Raw genomic sequence first — 19,357 nt, 5'->3', positions numbered from 1 at the left:
GAGGCTGGCCAGCAGGTCGAGGGAGGTTATCCTCCCACTCTACTCTGCCCTGGTGAGGCCACATTTGGAGTGCTGTGTCCAGTTCTGGGCTCCCCAGTTCAAGAAAGGCAGGGAACTACTGGAGAGAGTCCAGCGGAGGGCTACGAGGAGGATTAGGGGACTGGAGCATCTCTCGTATGAGGAAAGGCTGAGAGAGCTGGGTCTGTTTAGCCTGGACAAGAGAAGACTGAGAGGGGATCTCGTCAACGCTTATAAATATCTAAAGGGCGGATGTCAAGAGGATGGGGCCAGAGTCTTCTCTATGGTGCCCAGCGACAGGACAAGGGGCAATGGGCACAAACTGGAACACAGGAAGTTCCATCTGAACATGAGGAAAAACTTCTTCACTGTGAGGGTGATCGAGCACTGGAAGAGGCTGCTCAGAGAGGTTGTGGAGTCTCCTTCTCTGGAGATATTCAAAACTCGTCTGGACACCATCCTGTGCAACCTGCTCTGGGTGATCCTGCCTTAGCAGGGGGGTTGGACTAGATGATCTCCAGAGGTCCCTTCCAACTCCTGCCATTCTGTGATATAGGGTTACAGCTTGATATATCCTCACTACGTAAGAGTGCCACAAGCAAAACTCCTGCACCCCACAGCATCTCGGTCAGCAATGGCAACACTCTCATCCCTCTTCTCTCCTCTGCCCTACCGCTATCCAGCATCTTCCTTCACCTCGATGGCCCGGCTCCGCAGCCACGGAGGCCCCGCTCAACTCAGGACTCACACGGGCCCTTCGGGGGGCCGGGCCCTGCGTGGCTGGGGCTCCTCCGCTCCCCGGGGAAAGAAGATGCCCGCGGGGCCCATGAGGGTCGGACCAGGGCTTGCCTAGGCCCTCTGAGGGTGGGCTGCAGGAACGTGTGGCCCCACAGCGGGGGACGGACGCCGCGGGGGGGGGGGGTCCCGGCTGCCCCGAGGCGAGGAGGGGGCGGGAGCGGTGGCGCCTGCGCGCCCCCCCCAGCCGCCGAGGGGGCCGCGCCGCGCCGGGCGCTGGGGCGGGGTCTGCGGGCGCCGACGGGGCGGGCGGCGGCGGGCGCCACGTCGGCAGCAGGGAAAGGTGCAGGAGTAAAGTCTGCGGAGGAACCCAGCTGAGCCGAGCTCGCTGCGCGGTGAGTGAGGGCTGAGCGGCCGCTGCCGCCCCGGCTACCGTGGTGTCCCGCTCCGCCGTTAGTCGGTGAGCCTGGCGGGCAGCCGCCCGAGCGCCCTTCCTGCCTCCCCTCTTTTCCTCCCCGCGGAGGAAGAGAAACTTATGGGGGAGGTGGCGGGAGAAGACCCGGCGGAGCCGCCGGCGGGAGAGGCGGGCCCGGGGAAGCGGGGCCACCACCTGCCCCCGGCGTCTCCTGCCGCGCCGGCGGCCCGGGGCAGGCGCAGCCTGCCCGCCTTTGTGCTTCCTGCCGCGGCACCGGGGGGCGTGAGGGAAGGAGGGCCGGGCCGGCCGTAGCGGCTCCGCCGCGGCCTTGGCTGCCACGTCAGTGCCGCCGCCCTGCGCCGAGGTGCCCGGCGGGGCCGGGCCGGGCAGGCGGGCGGGGGGTCGCTCCCGGGCCACCTCCTGAGCTCCGCCGAGAAGGCAGGTAGCTGCGAGGGGAGGACGTGGCGGGGGCTGCGGGGCCTTGGGACGCCCTACGAGCGGGAGTGTGGGGCCTCGACGGGCCGAAGTCGGCATCTCCTCGGGTGCGGGACCAGGACCGGGACCGGGCTCGGGGACGGCTGCCGCGTCCTGCCGTTGCCGCCCTCCCTGGGCCGGGCGCCGCGGCGGATCGCTTCCCGCCTACCCGGTGGGCAGCTGAGGAAGCCCTGCTCGCCTTGGCCTCCCTCTTGGCTGAGCTTATTCTCCCCCGTGAACTTCTCCGTGCCAGGGGGAGCTTTGTTTCGGGTTTTCTCTTTCTTCTTAAACTTTGCTGTACTCGGATGTTTCTTGTAGTAACCTGCTTGTTATTTCATCTATTTCTCTCTAATCCAGCCTGATGGAATGGAATCTGGAAGAGGGTTTTTTTTTTGTAAACTGTTCGGGAGCAACTTAGCTTTCAGCATTCACCTAGCCTAGGCATTTGTGTGGTATGGCCTGAAAATAAATCCTTGTTATTTTAGCCTTGCAGCTGGTTCTGGTCATTGTACAAAGCTTACAGACAGACTCTGCGGATGAGATTAAATGCTTCCTTCTGCCCATTTAACTGGGCTGAACATGAGAACTCTGAATCAGGATGTCACTCTGTAAGGAAGATAAATACCAAGTGGACGTAACCTGCTTCAGTGTGTCCAGAGCATTGCTTCGGGCAGCATGGCTCTCTATAACTGGAAGGGTACATACAGGATAGCTTGGTTTGTATGCACATCAATTTTAAGACTGCTCAGTAAATACTATCTAGACTTTTTTTTTTAAAGCTTTCTGTTAAGCTGTGGTTAAACATTGAGTAGAGTTGGTGTTGCCTCCTCAGTACAGAAATAGACTGTGTTGCAAAAGCACAAACGGAAAGGTGGTCCTTGTCTGGCAAGCAAACAGGCCTAAATGTCAGGCAGGAGCCAACAAACAGGTGGTGGATGCTAGGGTGAAAGTTAATTTTTTCATTAGTGGGGCGGTAAGGAAGTTCAGCAGCTGCTTTATCGCCCTGGCTGTTAGGCACTGTCAGGTTTTGTCTTTATAGGTCTCCTGGAAAAGGAGAGCTGAGGCTGGTGTGGAGCTCAGGCATTGGAAGAAACGGGGAAGACACTGCTTTAGAAGGCCGAGCTAGCAGGAGGCGGAGGCTGACAGGACTGGTAAAATGGAGCAAGTCCTTGGCATTTCTTAAGCTGTGGCCTGTGCCTTACTGGAATTTACCATTTAATTTCTAGAAACCAGTTTCAGAGGACTAGAAAAGGGGAATTCGGGTGCCTGCTGCCTTTGATTTGGTATCTTGCAAATCCTTGCTTCAGAGACAATTTGATTGCAACATCAGGTGTTCCCTAGAGCCTCTTCTGCAGCCTGATCTCCACTTGAGTTGAGGGTGATGGAGAAATGCTGGATTCTCTTATAGGCAGATTTGATGATGTAATGTCCTGGGCAGAGTTAAGGGTTGTTGGTTGGGGTTTTTTTGCAAGAGAAATGCCTCCTTTTTTACCTTTAATTGTGGTGTGTGTTTGTTCTTTAATATAGACAGGTTGCCCTACCTTCCCAGCTGTGTGCTGAACCCTGCATGCTGTGAGCCTGTTGTTTGTATTTCTTATAGCTGACTTGGTATCTTTGGGGGGGGTGTAGCCTAATCCACCTCAGATTTAAAAGTAAGCTGTGGTTCGCACCCAGAAACTTCTGATTGGCTTGCTATAGTCTTTCCCTGAAAACTGTCTTTTTTCCTCTGAAATGGGCATGCTTTGTATATAAATCTGAATTTTGAAACTTGGCAGAAGGCTTGTTGAAATGTCAGCTATGCTCTTGGTTTTTAGCTACATGCTTTCTACGTGCCTCGATTTGTTTTTTTTTTTACTGTTAGCGTTGACTGTTTCTTTTTGCAGAAGCTCAGTCAACTGTTTCCTTTGCATTAATTAACTGAAAAACACATTTCCATATCGGCTGTGCTCCGAGGTTTACGTCTGAGAGAACTAACAGCACTGAGCACTCTTACCTGTAACATGTTACAAGCCCTAATCCAAGGCGTAAAGCAGACAAGCTAATAATCAGGGGTCACTTGTGCACCTTGAAGCAGTACCCTGAAGAGCAGCCATGGGGGGGATTACATTTTTTGCTTTATGTTTATTTCCTTGTTTAATTTGGAAAATAGAGCACTGTTACTCTTTCCAAGATGTATTTCTTAAAGTATCATCCCTGAAAATATTTTTTTTTCATGTACATGAAACACATCAGGTTTGTTTTGAAATGTGCAGCAGCCACTGAAAGAGGGAAAGGAGAGCTGTGCATGTGGCAAGGGTTGTTTTGTTTTCCATCAGCTCTGTAGCCAAGCTTTCACTGCATAGCTGGTGGGCAGAAGGAAAATAATTTTTTTGTGGTGGACTAAGACAAGGCGATCGGTTTGTTTGCAGTTCTGTCAGGTGAATAGTTCCAGCACTGTCATCTGCTGCTGCAGGCTTCTGGAGTGGCGTTATGCTGCCAATTGAAATTGGCCCGATCCTTGGGTAGTTTTGTCGCTGCCCGCAAATGTCTGAGTAGTAGCATTGAAACAAACTGGTTTTTACTGGCTGCTGCTTGGGCCAGGTTTGCTGTGCTGAAACAGTAGGGCTTTTTGTCTGTAAAGTCAGAAAGACATCAAGAGCATCATCTGAAGCTCGGGAAGTTGCACACACATCTGTAATGGTTAGAGCCCACTTCTCAATGGAAGGCTATAATTTTACACAAATTGCTGTCCAAGAACTGCAGACTCATTAAGGAGAGGTTGTGTCTTAATATTGATTACCACGCTTTGTAGTAATCCTCATGACAGCATATGGAGCAAGTAAAATTATCTCCATTGCCCAAGAACACAGAAGGAATCGGTGTTTTGGTGAGATAAATCTAGTAAGATTTTGGCATCTTAAGGCCGTGACAAGTGTGCTTCTCCTCTGCCCTGGGGCTTTGTATTTCGGATTCCCACCATACTCCCATGGCAGGTATGTGACCGTAGCACTGTTCCATAACATGTCATTAACCTTCTGCTTTTCTCATAGGTGTATGCAGAATACTTTTGTGGAAACAACTAACTAGACATCTTCACGAAGGAATATATTTGGTGAGAAAGTTTTATTTTAATCAGCTTTGATCTGAATGTATGTATGGCTGTACCATTACCTTCAGAGCTTTCTAGTGCTTTCATTCAGGGTCCTATGACAGTGTTAATGTTATAAATAGCTCTCGTATTAAAAATCCTCTTCTAAACCACTTCTTTCTTTACAACTGTGTAAAACTTTGACGCTTCCTATATATTTCATATTCTGACAATATGAAAGTGTGTTTTCTTCTTTAAAACCAATTGAAAGAGTGACTTCCACTTTTTTAGTATGAAGGTTGATACTTATTTTAATGTGTTGTTAAAAAAGATGAGAAGTTATCCCTTATCTCTTGAATGACTAGCACCCTCATAAGCACACAGGGGAAAAAACCCCACAGAAAGTAGTTTACATGTGTCACTGTTTGAAATCTCTTTTAAGATCTGGGTTTGCTTCTACTTCTTAATGTGAGAAAATACAAAGCTTATGTATTCATCTGCACAGATCGAGGAGACTGGAGAGTGCCATTGATACGCTACATGTCTGCTTCATGAATGCCTGTATGACTTCTGCCAGGTCTCATAGAGATCCCCCCTCATGCCATGTGATCATTTAATGCAGGTGTTAAATGAAGCTGGAGCCTTTTCTCTAGTGACCAGGACACTCTGAATTTGGCATCACAAGATGAAAATGCCAAAGACAGATTTATTTGCTTCCTTTTTTTTTTTTTTTTGCCAATCTTAGCATATTTTCAAGAAGATTCTGCAAAAACATATCAGAAAAGTTCCAAAGTTCAGGCTTTTGATAAATCTTTGCCTTGTTGTATGCACTTGCAATGCTAGTAGTAACTGTGACTAATGATTCTGTGCTTAGGGGACTTTGAATCTGCAGCTTCCAACTTCAGTTTCCAAAGGGCCTTAATCAATAACTGTGTCTGAATGATCTAATTCTCTGCACAAAAGTCTTATCCTTGCACCTCCAGGTTGGTGCCTTAGGTGTTATCTGAGTTGTAATCTCTACTGGGTCTCATGAATTTGCTTTCTTCTTCTTTGTGGGGACACACCTGCAGCAGGGAGGGTGAAGAGGAACCTCCCTTAGGATACACTGCAGTCTGGTGACTAGGGGCCTCCTGCGACGTGGGACATACAAGCTTGGATCTTATTAGACAAAGGAGACATTGAACTGTGAGTGCTTTCACCTTGGTGGTATTACGTAAAAGATAGTGGTTTCTGCTTTTCTGACTCCAGTTTTTGAAGAAAAAAATTATATTCCTGCCCTGTTTGTCTGAAGACTGGATGAAGTCATCTGCCACCAAGCAGTTATTCCAGGCCTTTGACCTCCAGTCAATAGAAATACTCACCTTAAATCTCTGGAGGGGAGCCAGGTTTAAGACACGTTCCTGTGCATAGTACTTCCTGTTCACCAGATACGCTACAACCTGTTTAGCAGACAGGATTTTGGATCACTTTTCAGAGGCTCTTAAGTCTCCTGATGTGTTAAATTGGCTACAAGGATATGTGACGCAGGCTGTAACCTAGATATCTTAAAATTTTCTGCTTAAGTCCTTTGTTGGATCTTGGTCTTGATTTTGTGATTCACTGGAGAGCTTCTACAGAAAAACAAAAGGACTTGAATTGTGCTTTGTGAGCTCTCTTGTCTCCCCAGCTGTTTTGAGTCAAGCTGTGAGCCTTTTCTGACAGCAGTGTGATTCCGTTTTCACTTGCAATGATGCAGTAGGAGAACAGTGAGTAAAAAACTAGCACACGCTGGTTAGGCACCTCTCTTGGAGCATCCTTGGAGTGCTTCCAGGCACCTGTAGAACCACACATCATACATTAGTCTTCAGCTTTCTGATCTGCAGACTCCTTCTCTGTAGAACAAATGCAGTCCCACCAGCAGTGATTTACTTGCCCTTATCTGCTCTTTCAGGCCCCCGTAGGACTCCACTGGCTTCTGGGGTCTGGTATCAGTAGGTTGCCGGTGCCTGAGCTGTAGACGGTAGACCACTGTGGTCTGTGTAGTTGTAAGAGAGAAGTATTACTGTGGTTTAGAAGGAGTTGTAAGTGTGTTAAATCATTGCATGTGAGTGATATATTGTGTAATATTCCTGTCTAACTTTAAAAAGTAGCTGTCGTCAAGAATTACATAACCTTGAGGTTCTGGGGAATGTAGCAGGGGAGGGAATACCTAATCTTGTCACTGTTTTTTTTTATGTAGTGCTGTGATTTTTTTTTTCCCCACACTTTTTTTCCCTTTCCCCTTGACTTACTGATCTGTGATTAAATAAAAGAACAAGGAATTATATAACTGATACTTTTTCAAATTGCCTCTTAGCCCTGATGTATTTAGTCTTCCATCTTGATGTGTTGCTACTCACCTTCTCGGTTTCCACATTTTGAGTTTCTGGCTTTTGAGAGGTACTTGTTCAGCATTGCCATCAAATAGCTGTCCTGGCGGTAGGGGTTTTTTTGCTTGCTTTCCTGTTCAGGTTCTTGCGTAAAGGTACCCATGTTTTCTGAGTTGCAAACCAATACCCTTAGTGCTGACTGCGAGGACTTGTTAATATTCAAGTTAGGCTTGCTTTGAGTCCAAAGATCTATCATTTAGTGTGCGGGTGCCAGTTTTTACAGTGATGTTTTGACTTCATAATTATACTGTGAGGGTTTTAGCTGCTGTTTTCTAGGTAAGTCTTCCCACCCTCAAGTTCTACTTTTGCGCCCTCATACCTTCTTCAGATCCCATCCACTGTTTTCTCACCCAGAGGAGGTACGGAGACATCTGGGCACGGCGAGAGAGGCTGGAATTATTTTTGCGGTGGTTGGTGACTCCTGGAAGAGATTAAATGATTTAAAGGCTTGTGTATATGTGCAGGGAGAAGGTAACTAAGAGGTCACTGGCAAGAAAATAGAAGGATGCTGAGTGGTACAAGGCAACTTGGTTTTTTCTCCTTTCACCCCGGTGCCTGCTGAGGAGGGAAAGCAGGATTGGCAGGAGGGCTCAGGGGAGGAGGCAGGACTTAACACCAAAGGGCGCCTTGGTGTTGAGAAAAGCAAGAGGGAAACGTGGACTAGATACTACTTTCTTCTCCTCTGAAAGGACAATGTAGTAAGCAGAGCTGCTGATTTGCGCGTTCTCCTTTGCTTCTCCTAAGTGTCATGGATTGCTGCTCTAGGAAACAGCTTTTGGTATAAAGAAATTTTCTTTCTGAAATGTTTTCATTGGAAAGCTTGTGTAGAGATAAAACAGTCTAGTTCTGCTCCTGTCACCACACCATGTATGCAACACTGCTACAAGATAAATTCTTGTTTTCATGGCATTTATTCAAATTCTGCTGCAAGGACTTGTTTCTTTAAACTACTGCTTTCTGGGTACTAACAGATCGTATTGGTATGCTACTGATGTCTTTCTAGTGCCCACTACCTCTGATCACTAGGCTTTTCTTTTTTAGTACATAAACATAAGCTGTTGCATGGCAGTGGCTGTTTTATTTTCATACTGGTTTTCTTCCTAATTGTTTTTTTTAGTTTTGAGATGCACTTGGTGTGGAGTGGCAGCTCTCACTAAGTCTGCTGATGTGGTGGAGGGCTCCTTTTTCAATTATTGAGTCTGATTGAAGAATGCAAAAGCACAATCCAATAACAAAAAGAGTGGTAGTTTGGCAGGAGCTGCTAGCTTATCTAGTAATGAAAAGTTCCTTTTCTGTGGAACTTAACTACATGAATTTTGGATTCATGGATTACATTTATGCTTTGCTAGAAAAGATGTATAGCATATGTGATTTTCTTTTTTAGGCAATAATGAATCAAACGGACAAAAATCAACAGGAAGTCCCATCGTACCTTCATGACGAACCACCAGAAGGTATGTATTGGTTTTCATAATATGAAGTCATAGAAATTCATCAGATGTTCAGTTCTCTCAAAAAAAAAAAAAAAAAAAAAAAAATCTGCAAGCTGAACACTTTAACTTTCATTTAAGTAACAGTAAGCAAGCCAATCCTGGGATTGGCCTGGATTATTGTTCACTTCTGCATTATCCTGACTACAATAAGGCCACTGAATATAGCTCAGTAAACAACTGTGCTGATAAATTATAGGTAAGATAGGCAGACACTGAGGGACATGATTTGCAGATTAGTTTCCAGAGATGCGAATTGGTCCAATGCGTATTTATTTATGTGAGATGGAAAGAGCCCAGCTTCCCTTATGGACACCTTGCTGAGTTCATAGTGCTTGTGACTTTTAAACAAGATGTGTTTAAAAATATATGGAACTTTATATTACTACTTTTGGAGGCCCTTTCCCATCATACAATTAACTGTGGTTCGAACTGTTGACTTAATTTCATGGTTTCATAAAAACAAACAAACAAGTACTTCATTAATAAGGTGCCATCTTGGTCTCCTGAACCAAATGAATCTTAAATCAGTTATTAGATCTGCAGAGGAAATGCAGTTGCAAATGAGCAGAGTTACCTTCCGGGCTGTGCAATGGCAGGACTGTGAAGAGTCCTGTTTGCATCATGTGATTGGAAGGATGCTAGATCAAAAGCTGTTATTGGCATACAGGTGGTCTGTGTCCTCCCTTCTCTTGCTTTAACACCAAATGTGGTGGATGTAGGGGTCAGTCCCGATTCCTCTCATTTCATTGCTCTTCAATTTATAATGCCCCTTTAAAGCTCTGTTTGTTTGTTGTTTTGGGTTTTTTTCCTCAGCTTTTATATGGTGTATAACTGAACAATTTACTTCCCTTGAACAGTATTATCCACTGACTGTAGCAGAAGGGGTTGAAGTGGAATAGCTCACTCTATTCTTAACAGCTATTAGACAGTAAACACAAGTACAAGAAGATGAAAGGGAGAAATAGATTTTCACAGCACAGTGGTTCTTAAGCTCTACTATACTTGAACTTGTTACAGTATCATGATGTTAGGACAAAAATCTTTCTTTTTAAGCTCTTATGGGGCTGTTAAGTTCCCAGAAGCATTTCTGAAAGCAAATCAGGGAGTGTAGTGATAGGACAAGGGGTAATGGGTTTAAAACTGAAAGAGGGTAGATTTAGATTAGATGCTAGGAAGAAATTCTTTAGGGTGAGGTGTTGGAACAGGTTGCCCAGAGAAGCTGTGGATGCCCCATCCCTGGAAGTGTTCAAGGCCAGGTTGGATGGGGCTTTGGGCAACCTGGTCTAGTGGAGGGTGTCCCTGCCATGGCAAGGGGGTTAGAACTAGATGATCTTTAAGGTTCCTTCCAACCCAAACCATTTTATGACTCAAATGCCAGGTTGGAAACTATCTTCAAGTGTAATTTTAAGGTGCTTTTTTTTTCTTTTTTGCCTTAAAGATTGACTTGTTTTATACATATTAAACCTCACATATAGGAGGTGAACAGTGGTCTGACTAGTAAACTAGAACTGATTCCTTCTTGAGGAAGGCAGTGAAACAAGTGGGCTTTTTTTATCTTCCTGGAATACTCAGTAGGTTGTCCAGATTCAGAGCATAACAGCAGAGGCCGATCATCACTAGGTATTGCAAGGTTTTATTTCAAATTTGTGAGCAATTGAGAAATTTTCTTCTGCACAGTATCTTCTTTCAGTATGACAATAGCCAGTTTAAATATGAAGTCTAAATAGATGGGAGAAAGTAGGTGTAGTTAGAGGGAGTAGAATAAAACACAGCCCGTCTTAATGGAAACACCTTCCTTGAAGATGCTTTTTCCTTTTGATTCTGTTTCATGTGCACTCTTCAAGCCTTATGAGTTCAGTTAAAATGTTGGAATGCCCTTGAAGAACATCCCTGTTTTAAATGTTATACAAGGCCTTCATATGCGATACGCTTACACCATTATAGAAAGATGGTCAGTTGTGGATGGAAGGCTACCAGTGCAATGTTGGCAAGAAGATCGTCTCTCTGAGCAGACTGCCAAAAAAAATAAAATCCTTAGAGGAGAGGCTCAGTTCCAAAACCAATTTGCAGTTTTTTGTAAAGATATAGATAGTTCCAGTGTGTCCAAATCGCACTCGACAAGCTGGGTGCCCAAAGGCTTTAAAGAAATACACATGTAGAAGAAGCTTCTGTGCTCATGCTTTCTATGAGTAGTGCTATTCTAATGCTTTATTTTCTGCTTTGCAAGCGGCGCCAACCTTTGCAACCTACGTTCATTCAAACTCTTGTTTGCTGTTGGACTCTCTTCAGCAGGAAGCTGGCTGCAAGGTAGCGTGATGGAGCCAACCCCTGAACAGGGAACTTGTGTTGCTTTCTCCCTAGATTTAGAAATGATCTCTTTTACCTTTTTTCTCATACTGGTTAGAAACAGGGAGACCAGAAATGCGTATCCTAGAATAGAAATCAACCAGCAGTAAAAACTCTTTGCAGCTGCGGGCATTTACTTGATCTAATGGACAATGCGAACAGGAATGAAATGGGAACGCGTCAATCATCACCAGACACAGTCTGTATTTACACTTGTGAAATAGAGTAAATGTTGTCAAAGGGTGGGCTACCTGAAGTAATGTGAGGAAGGGCATGTCAAGATTACTTTTGTTTTTCTATTGTTATTTTTAAGTTAGCTATGATGGGTCCTTTCTTGCTGATATCACGTCTTATTTACTGAAACCAGCTCTTAAAATTCAGTGTGATAAGACTTTATTCCCATTCACTCTGATGATGGTGATCCAGTTTGGTTTAAGTGAAGCACTTTTTGACCAAATTTTTTTACAAGATGTGTAAGTCTTGTCACAAGACTCCTCTAATGAATAGTACCTAGACAGTGGTTTTTATACCAGGCTCCATATACTATACTGTTCTCTGAGTGTAATTCTTTAAAGGCTTTCTGTATTTAAGTAGAAATTCTGATCTCTTTGTGCTTGTGTTGGCAATACAGTTCTGCTGGAGATATCCAGATTGAAAGCTATTGGGCTAAAATGAACCAGCCAAGGGTATTGCTTTGCTTGAAGTAAAAGGCTGTCATTTATGTTTCTAGTTTCCATGACCCCTTCTGTTACCTATATTAATTTCTTAAATATGAAAGACTAGTGTAAGCTGGAAGCATTTTTAGTATTTTTTGCTCCCTTGAGCTGCACTGTTCCTTTTTATGCTTTTTTTTTTTTTCTTGTCAAACTTGTAAGCAATTCTCTCATTTAAATGACATTTTTTGTTTGAATTATTCTGCGCACGCACACAGGAACTCCAAACATTTTTTAGTGAGTTCTGAGTGCTGGGTCTGTCCTGGCCCTATCACAAACTCATTGGAGGTGCATGGGAAGTTGTTCACCCTAGTTTTCATCTCACAGATGAGTGCTGGGAGGTGACTCTTGGAAACTGTCCTCTGAATGCGAGCTGTCAGCAGTCAGGGCGCTGGAGGCAGAGACCTGTTCTGCTGGTTCTCCTAAGGCATGTTGCAGTGCAGAGGGAATGCGTTGACAGGGGCTGGACACAGTCTCTGGTGGATCTAGATCCGATTTTTCTTTTCCTTTGCCTCTCCAGACTCATTGTCCTCTTCCAAGCATGTTCTTTCTACTGCTGACTCCCTCACCTCTTTATTTCATGTTTGTTTCTTCCCTGGCTCTGGCCACTGTGGTTCCACTTGCTCTTTTCCTAGTTCCCCTTGTTATTTTTCCCTAAGAAAGGGAAACATGTCTGTTAAATCCCATGTATTATCTACAGGTAGCTAGAAAAATAACAAAACAATGTGGAACTCTTACCCTCCTTCCGTTAACTGGCTGTTACCTGCTGCGGTTCTCTGAAACTTTTTTAAGAAGTGTTTGGGGTTGGTGAGAAATTGACAAGACAGGAGCTGGGAAAAAACCTTACCTATACAACATTGTTGTGAAGACCAGAGATTTCTCAAGGTTCACACTGAAAATACCTTGCAGACAAACACGTGTCAGGGCTACTGATTTATAGGTGCATCGGGTGGTATTTTTTTGGGGTGCTTAAATACAAATCATCTTCCTATTTCTTTGAAGACTAGTTCATGCTTAGTGGGGTGTGGAGTTGTCTTAATTTCCTTTAGAGCAAGGTACATGTATCTCTTTAGGATTTTGAACCCTATATTTAGAAATATGAAGTAATACTAAATTATTGGAAGGCTAAGTGGCTAATTCTGGGAGTCTTTGTATTACTCCCAATACTTTCTATTAATTTGAGGCTATGTAATTGTACCATAAATATGGAATAGGAATTGACTTAAACAGCATACAGCAAGAAACTGTGCAAAGTGCAGGTTGAATATAACATTAAAAAGAAAAAAGCCATATTTAAGTGGTGAGTAACATGCAGAAATCCAGTATTTTGAGATTTGGTTTTGTGTGTCATATTGGGACTTGTGTTGGGAGCCTGTAACTCTTTATTTGGCCATTGGACACACGCTACCCCACCCCGCCTTGCTACTATCCACATTAGAGAAAAGGCCTTTTTGGCACAAAATTAAATTTGTGTACATGATGATGAAAGGAAGTGATACAGTGAAGAGCTGGCATCAGTTTTGTCCTCATGCTGCTTTTGATTCCTCCAGTTGCTCTCATTTGTAACCACCTTTTCTTCTTTCCTGACCCCTGCATACAACCCTTCAAAACACATCCTCAGAACAGTAATTACTAAGAAACAACTTTGTCTCAAGGTGAGGTCTTTTTGAAGAACAGTTGGGGAGGGGGTTTGTTTGCTTGGTTTTTGGAGGGTTTGTTTTTTGTTTTTTTTTTACTAAACCTTTGGCTCTCTTTCTCTAGGAAAATTTTTCCAGTCCTTCCCTAGAGATTTGAACAGCAAGGTAGTGGTGCTGCTCTTGGGGGTGTGTCACCCCTCAGGATTAACTCCTGTTATTAGGATGGGAGGAACAGGAGGGTATGTTATTGTTCCCTCCTCTGCCATGTTAATAAAGTCCAGAAATGAGGCTAACTTGGCCATGAGACCTTCCAGAGTCTGGGAAGGTGGTGGTGCACACAGAGGACAGAAGTTTAAAATGTAAGACTGTCTGGGAGTTACATGCCTGATATTTGTAGGCTCGGTATTGACTTGTGTTTTAGAAAACAGCATTGAGGTATGTCTTGCTGCAGGACAGTGTCTTTTTTTTATTTGGAACGGTGATGGTGTGCAAGCATCCAAGAAAAGTAACTGGCAAGGTAAGTATGTGCAATGGCTGTTAGGCTAGAAAAGGAAGTGCTTAGGAATAACTTTTCTTTTGAAAATGCTTTGATCGTTGCATTGTGATTGATCGGCTTGTTGTTTCCTCCCTTAGGTTCATTAAAAGACCACCCACAACAGCAGCCTGGCATGCTTTCTCGTGTGACTGGTGGCCTCTTCAGTGTCACGAAGGGAGCTGTTGGTGCCACAATTGGGGGTGTTGCTTGGATTGGAGGGAAGAGCTTGGAAATTACCAAAACAGCAGTCACGTCTGTGCCTTCAATGGGAGTGGGGCTAGTCAAAGGAAGTGTTTCTGCTGTGGCTGGAGGTGTTACAGCTGTAGGATCTGCTGTTGCAAGTAAAGTGCCCTTAACAGGAAAGAAAAAGGATAAGTCTGACTAAAACCAAAACTGAGACATACTTGATTCTCCAGAATATTACATCAGTGGCATTAAAATCTGCTGAGATTTGGACCGTGAGAAGCCATGTGTCTTAGACACTTCATCTTCTAAAGAGCTGTGCAAGTAACTCGATTTCATCTGACAAAGACAGAAGAAGCTTGCGTAGCAGAGTATGAAGATTTGTTAGAGCCTAGATGGAAGCTTTGTATCTGGTGAAATGTTACACTTGGTAACTATAGAAGTGAGTAAGTGTATCTGAAGGGATAATACATTTTTGAATATTCATTTACTGTAAGTCTTTTTTGCAGTTTTGGACTAAACTGTGAACATAGAAACTTGGTAATCTCTGCTGTACCATCATTATGAAGAGATGCCATTTACTGTTCTCAGTGGTTTCTACATCCTTCTGCTAAGGATCCTTCAGCTGTGTAATGGCCATGCTGGACGTACCCAAATAGTTTTGGTTATGAAACTGTATTTGCAGGCAGCCTGTAAACCATCAATGACCGCCTTCAGCCAGCGCGGACTGGAGCAAATAGAACCGGAACTGTGCAGAAATTGGAAATGAGTGTGGGAGATAGAAGTGAGAAAGTTTTACAACATGGTAGAAGGGATTATAAAGAGTAACTTAATGCCTTATTAGAAAAAATATCTTTTTTTTTCTAGGTGAAGCTGTGTAAAGAACTGCCCTGTTGTTTCAGTGCAGTTCACAGAATGAGCTTCAGGCTCTCTTTACGAATCCTGTTATCTGAAACTTCGCCAATTTTTTACCAAAAACAAGATCGCTCTGTCTCAGGTGTATTTAATGACATGCATCTATCTCCTGCAAGTGAAAACTTGCTTCTAATAAACTTCTTATAGATACTAGAAAAAATGAGGGCTTAATGGAAACTGGGCTGATGTTTGTGGTCATTAGCACAACTGTCTGATTGGAAAGGAATTCCTTTGTGTAGTTGGAAACCACTGAAGAACCACCAAAGCTGTTGTCCCAACTCCATGATGCGCCAGGTTAGCTTCTTGCTCTGTTTAAGCAAATGCAAGGAATTTTTCACTACATCTTTCTCTTATACTTTGCATTTTGATTTTTTGAATAAAATGCAATACTTTTATTTAAAACAAACCAAAATAGGTAGATGAGGCCTTATTAAAAAAAAAAAAAACAACCATCTAATTGTGTACCGACAGATTCCAAATGTTGACACACCTCAGATGGGAACATCTGTAGGTCATCTGCAGCGTAAGGCAAAATGCACTTGTAATACACAGCTTGAGGTTGCCTTAAAATAGAAAATAGCTGTTGATGATTTTTTTTTTTCTTTTGTACTGACTTTGCAAATAAGTAACCTCTTTGGAAGCCCAGAGGCGGTGGCTGTGAATGTTATGTATGCAGTATTTTCTAAAAACTTGTGTTCCTACAGAGAACATCTAAGCACGTAAGCTTACTTTTTCAGTGGCTATGGTTGTACAAGAAGGATATCTAGGGAGACTTTTTAGAAATTAAAAAAAATCAAAACATATCACTTGTCTAAAACTTAGTCCTATATTCATGGGTGTTGAAAGTATACTGTGTGTAAATTATGGTACAGTAGTCGCCTAGTCTCTCTGAGCCATGGGTACTTCAACTGCAGTCTGGAACAACTTTATTTGGTATCAGTAACTGTTGTACGTGTTGGTAGCATGGTATTCGTAAGCACCGGGATTTGGGGCGGTGGGGAGAGCAAAAACCTAGCAAATGGAATTATCTGCTCCTTTTGTTAGTTGCACCAGCTGCTTGGTTCTGTTCTACTGCCAGGGTGTAATGAGGTAAGTGTATGCAATAAATGGAAGACGTCAACTGTTTTTTATAGACAAAAGCTAATCGCATAGAATATAGTGTAGTTCAAGGATACCAGTTAGCTCTAGGAATGAGCTAGCTCGGATATTGGAGGCAATCTAGCTGCAGCAAATAACTTAGTGTCATCTGCTCCCTTGCAGTTTCCACTGTAGATGAATCCCCAGAGTGCTACCACTGAACTCAACTGAGTCACCTGTTTGGAGCATGGTGATAGTTGTGACACTCAACCAAACCCTTCCTAATAGTTTTCTGAAAACAAGGGTTGAACTGGTCATACCCCTTTTCTATGACATTCTCTAATTTTTATACTATGAAACTTGCTGCAAAACAAGTGTGGTCTGAGGTAAGCGATGTTAGATCTGTAAGAGCTGCCAACACTTCATTGTTTTGTACTTAACATATCCTGTAGCTATTACTTCTGATTCTTGTAACTGAAACACTTTAACATGGCGTATGGTTTTAGTTTTTGAAAAGAGCTTTGTCCTATATCCTGCATGTTTTCCATTCACTTATGAAACTTGCTTTATCTTAAAAACTTGTTCTGATTCTGTCCTGACATTTGTGAAACATTAAACTATTGCTGTTTCAGACATTTGAAAGCTTCCTTAGTTAATTTGTGGAGAAAGGCATATTTGGGTATAAGTCTTCCCACTGTACCTTGCCCCAGAGTGTATTTTATCTCCATCTAAATAGTAGCAACCAGGTCCTAACAAAAACTGTAACTTCATTGTGGTGTTGGCTGTGTGTAGTCACAAGATCCCTTGTACTATTTTATTTTTTTCCTGGGAGCTGAGCCTTGGGGATATCCACGTTTAAGATCAGTGAGCTGAATGGAATATGGAACTGAAATTTTTAGGGGGAGTGGGGTTGTTCTTGTGTTTTGGGGATAGTTTTGTTGTGGGTTTTATTTTACTTTCCTTTTCCCAGCCCCCATTTCAAAAGGGGAAATGTTTATTAAGACTACTTGCACGCCTGACTGCTCACTGTGTAATGAAAGGCTGGTCTACAGGCTTTTATCTGCCAGACTTAAACGGTATAAACTGGTTCACATTCACTGTGAGTAACAGCAAGAGACGAGGAAGCAGATTTCAGTAATACAACGTTTTGGTAATTGGGAGCTTCCCTGAGGTTTTATTATAAATGAATCCTGTGAAGAGAGAAAATGGGTCCCAGGCAGAGAGTTATGAATGGAGGATTGAATGAATTTTGGTCTGCTGGTAGAGAAAAAGGAGTCTTTCTGCTTCTGCTTGTGTTTTGAAAGGGGAGGAGGAGGAATTGAAACATGCAGAATGGAAAATGAGTTTGTGATTAACTTGGGCTGTGACTCAATTAAGGAAGTATGTCACTTTCCTGTCTTGTCCGTTGCCACTGGAAATACTGTAGGTGATGGGAATAAGCTGTTTCAGGAACTTTAAAACTAGATACCTGTAGAAATGCTGAAACTAGATTTTTCAGGGTAAACATTGTTTTGTATGATGGTTTCCTTTTCATCGTAAACCACCAATCAGTTCTGTGGTTCAACATTAGGGATTGTATTATGAATAGCTTCAGAGAGCTGAAATGCCCCCTTGTGTCTGAGGGGAAGGATGCTTTTGAATTCAAATAATATTGTGGTCTGCTTAATAGTTGAGCACTGAAGGACAGTAAAAAAGTCACAAAGGCAAGTTCCTATGAATTTTTAATATGGCTGTCTTTGCTGTTTCCTCTTAGAAAACAGTAATGCGTTTGGAAGACTCAGCAAAGAAATGGCTTAGTAAGACAGCCTGACTGTTACTGTGCTGGTGATATGTGCCCCTTCTTGAATTCTCTCCAGCGTGACACACGCTCTTACAAGAGCGGCATTTACCCCCACAGGCTGCCGTCACGTCCGTGCTCGCCTGCATGGCGGTGAGTTTAAGACCTTCAGCTGCTGAGATCTTGGCACTGCTCTAACCAGATGTTTCTAGCCCTTTCCAAGCTTGCAGCAGATAATGTGGCAGGCCATATAAAATCATCATCTTGCAGCCCACCCTCTAAACAAGTAATTCAATACGAGCTTTCCTCAGCAATTTAAAACTTATCTTTAAGCAAAGGAACCCTGCACTTGCTGCCAAAATGTCTGTTAAAAATGACCTTGAAGAATGGCCCAGAGTGGGGTGTGGGGGGGTGTGTGTGTGTAAATCTCATTCCCTCTTGACAACAGGCAAAAAGTGTATGGAATAGTTGCTTAGGAAGGTCTTTCTGAGAAATAAAATCACTGATGATCCTAATTCTATTGAGATGATCGTCAACGATGCTACTATATTACCATTCACAGCCCATAAATAAATAAAATCCCCTGAGAACTTAAACACTGTCAGATAGTTACTATTTTGAAAGGCAGCACTTGTCAACAATTATCATTCGGTGATATCTGAGAAGCAATGTCACCCATATATTTAGAAACTCTGGCAGCTGTTTGCAAATCTGGTAGTCATTTTTAATCACCAGGTGTTTACAGAGTAGAGTTTTGTTACACCTAACATAAAAGCATGACTTTTTCTTCTCTCCTACAACCGTCTGAGACTCACGTGAGTCTCTCCCTAACCTTTTCTCTCCCCGAGCCTTGCTAGAAAAGAAGAAATTAACAACTAGACAATAGCAGATAAGGTATTTCTTCCTGCCCCAAACCTTTTGCAAAAGGAGTAAATTTTGAAGCTTCAGAAATGTAAAGGAAGTAGTCTTGTAGTTTCTTTGCACTACAGTTTACCTGCAAACATGCTAGGGCCTCAGTGTAGCAGTCACTAAATAAAAATACTATGTCCTGCCCGTGTTCTCAGACTGCGCTCTAGCTAGGCTCTCCTATCCAAGAAGAAAAGTCTGCTGCAGTTCAGGATCTGGGAGCTAGAGCTCCTTATTTCAGCATTAAGGAGCAGAACTCCAAAAGTCTCCAATAGTCGGTGAACCAGTGGGCTGATGAACACTGCTGGAAAAATAACCCTCCTTTTCTCTTTCTTAGACAAAGATTGTGCTAATCGCTTCCACAGGGTGGACTGTGCACTGACAGAGCTGAAAATCCAAAGCAGTTAATGCCCTGTGAGATAAGGAAATGTAACAGAACCAAAGAAACATATGAGGTACTCCCTAGGAAAAAAAGGCAATCTTTATCATAACCAGGTTCTATTATATTATTTGAAAGGATCAGAAATCTACAATTGTATAATGACATTGTACCTAAGACCCACTCCAGGACAAAGTACAGTGTCCGGCTACAATCTGCTTAAGATTACTTTTGGTTTGGCTCTTCTCAAAGAACCAACATCTCTTTTCTCTTTGATAA

The 19,357-nt window shown here is 43.3% G+C and overlaps 1 protein-coding gene across 9 annotated transcripts; it reads left to right on the top strand.

Annotated features, from left to right (window-relative positions):
- Positions 1 to 1,022: 1,022 nt before the first annotated feature.
- TMEM263 (transmembrane protein 263) lies at positions 1,023 to 16,651 on the top strand. Of its 9 annotated transcripts, none has more exons than XM_075753966.1 (5): positions 1,023 to 1,148; positions 4,672 to 4,733; positions 5,783 to 5,894; positions 8,502 to 8,571; positions 13,940 to 16,651. In XM_075753966.1, the coding sequence occupies exons 4-5, from the start codon at positions 8,508 to 8,510 to the stop codon at positions 14,224 to 14,226; spliced, it is 351 nt and encodes a 116-aa protein (XP_075610081.1). In that variant the 5' UTR covers positions 1,023 to 1,148; positions 4,672 to 4,733; positions 5,783 to 5,894; positions 8,502 to 8,507; the 3' UTR covers positions 14,227 to 16,651. The 9 variants fall into 9 exon arrangements, with proteins under 9 accessions (XP_075610081.1, XP_075610055.1, XP_075610103.1 ...); XM_075753940.1 differs by having other exon boundaries at positions 5,780 to 5,894; XM_075753979.1 differs by having other exon boundaries at positions 1,070 to 1,213.
- The last annotated feature ends 2,706 nt before the right edge of the window (positions 16,652 to 19,357 follow it).

The sequence above is a fragment of the Balearica regulorum genome, chromosome 1 (genome assembly GCF_011004875.1).
Source record: "Balearica regulorum gibbericeps isolate bBalReg1 chromosome 1, bBalReg1.pri, whole genome shotgun sequence".
Lineage (NCBI taxonomy): Eukaryota > Metazoa > Chordata > Aves > Gruiformes > Gruidae > Balearica > Balearica regulorum.
Note: the sequence above shows the minus strand (reverse complement) of the source record. Positions and strands in the feature narration are given on the sequence as shown.

Bases quoted from the DNA above. Each gene is read 5' to 3' on its own strand.
- TMEM263 (XM_075753988.1), top strand. From the start codon at position 8,508: ATGAATCAAACGGACAAAAATCAACAGGAAGTCCCATCGTACCTTCAT. The intron at 8,572-13,939 runs GTATGTATTGGT...TTCCTCCCTTAG, and splicing joins TCATGACGAACCACCAGAAG to GTTCATTAAAAGACCACCCA.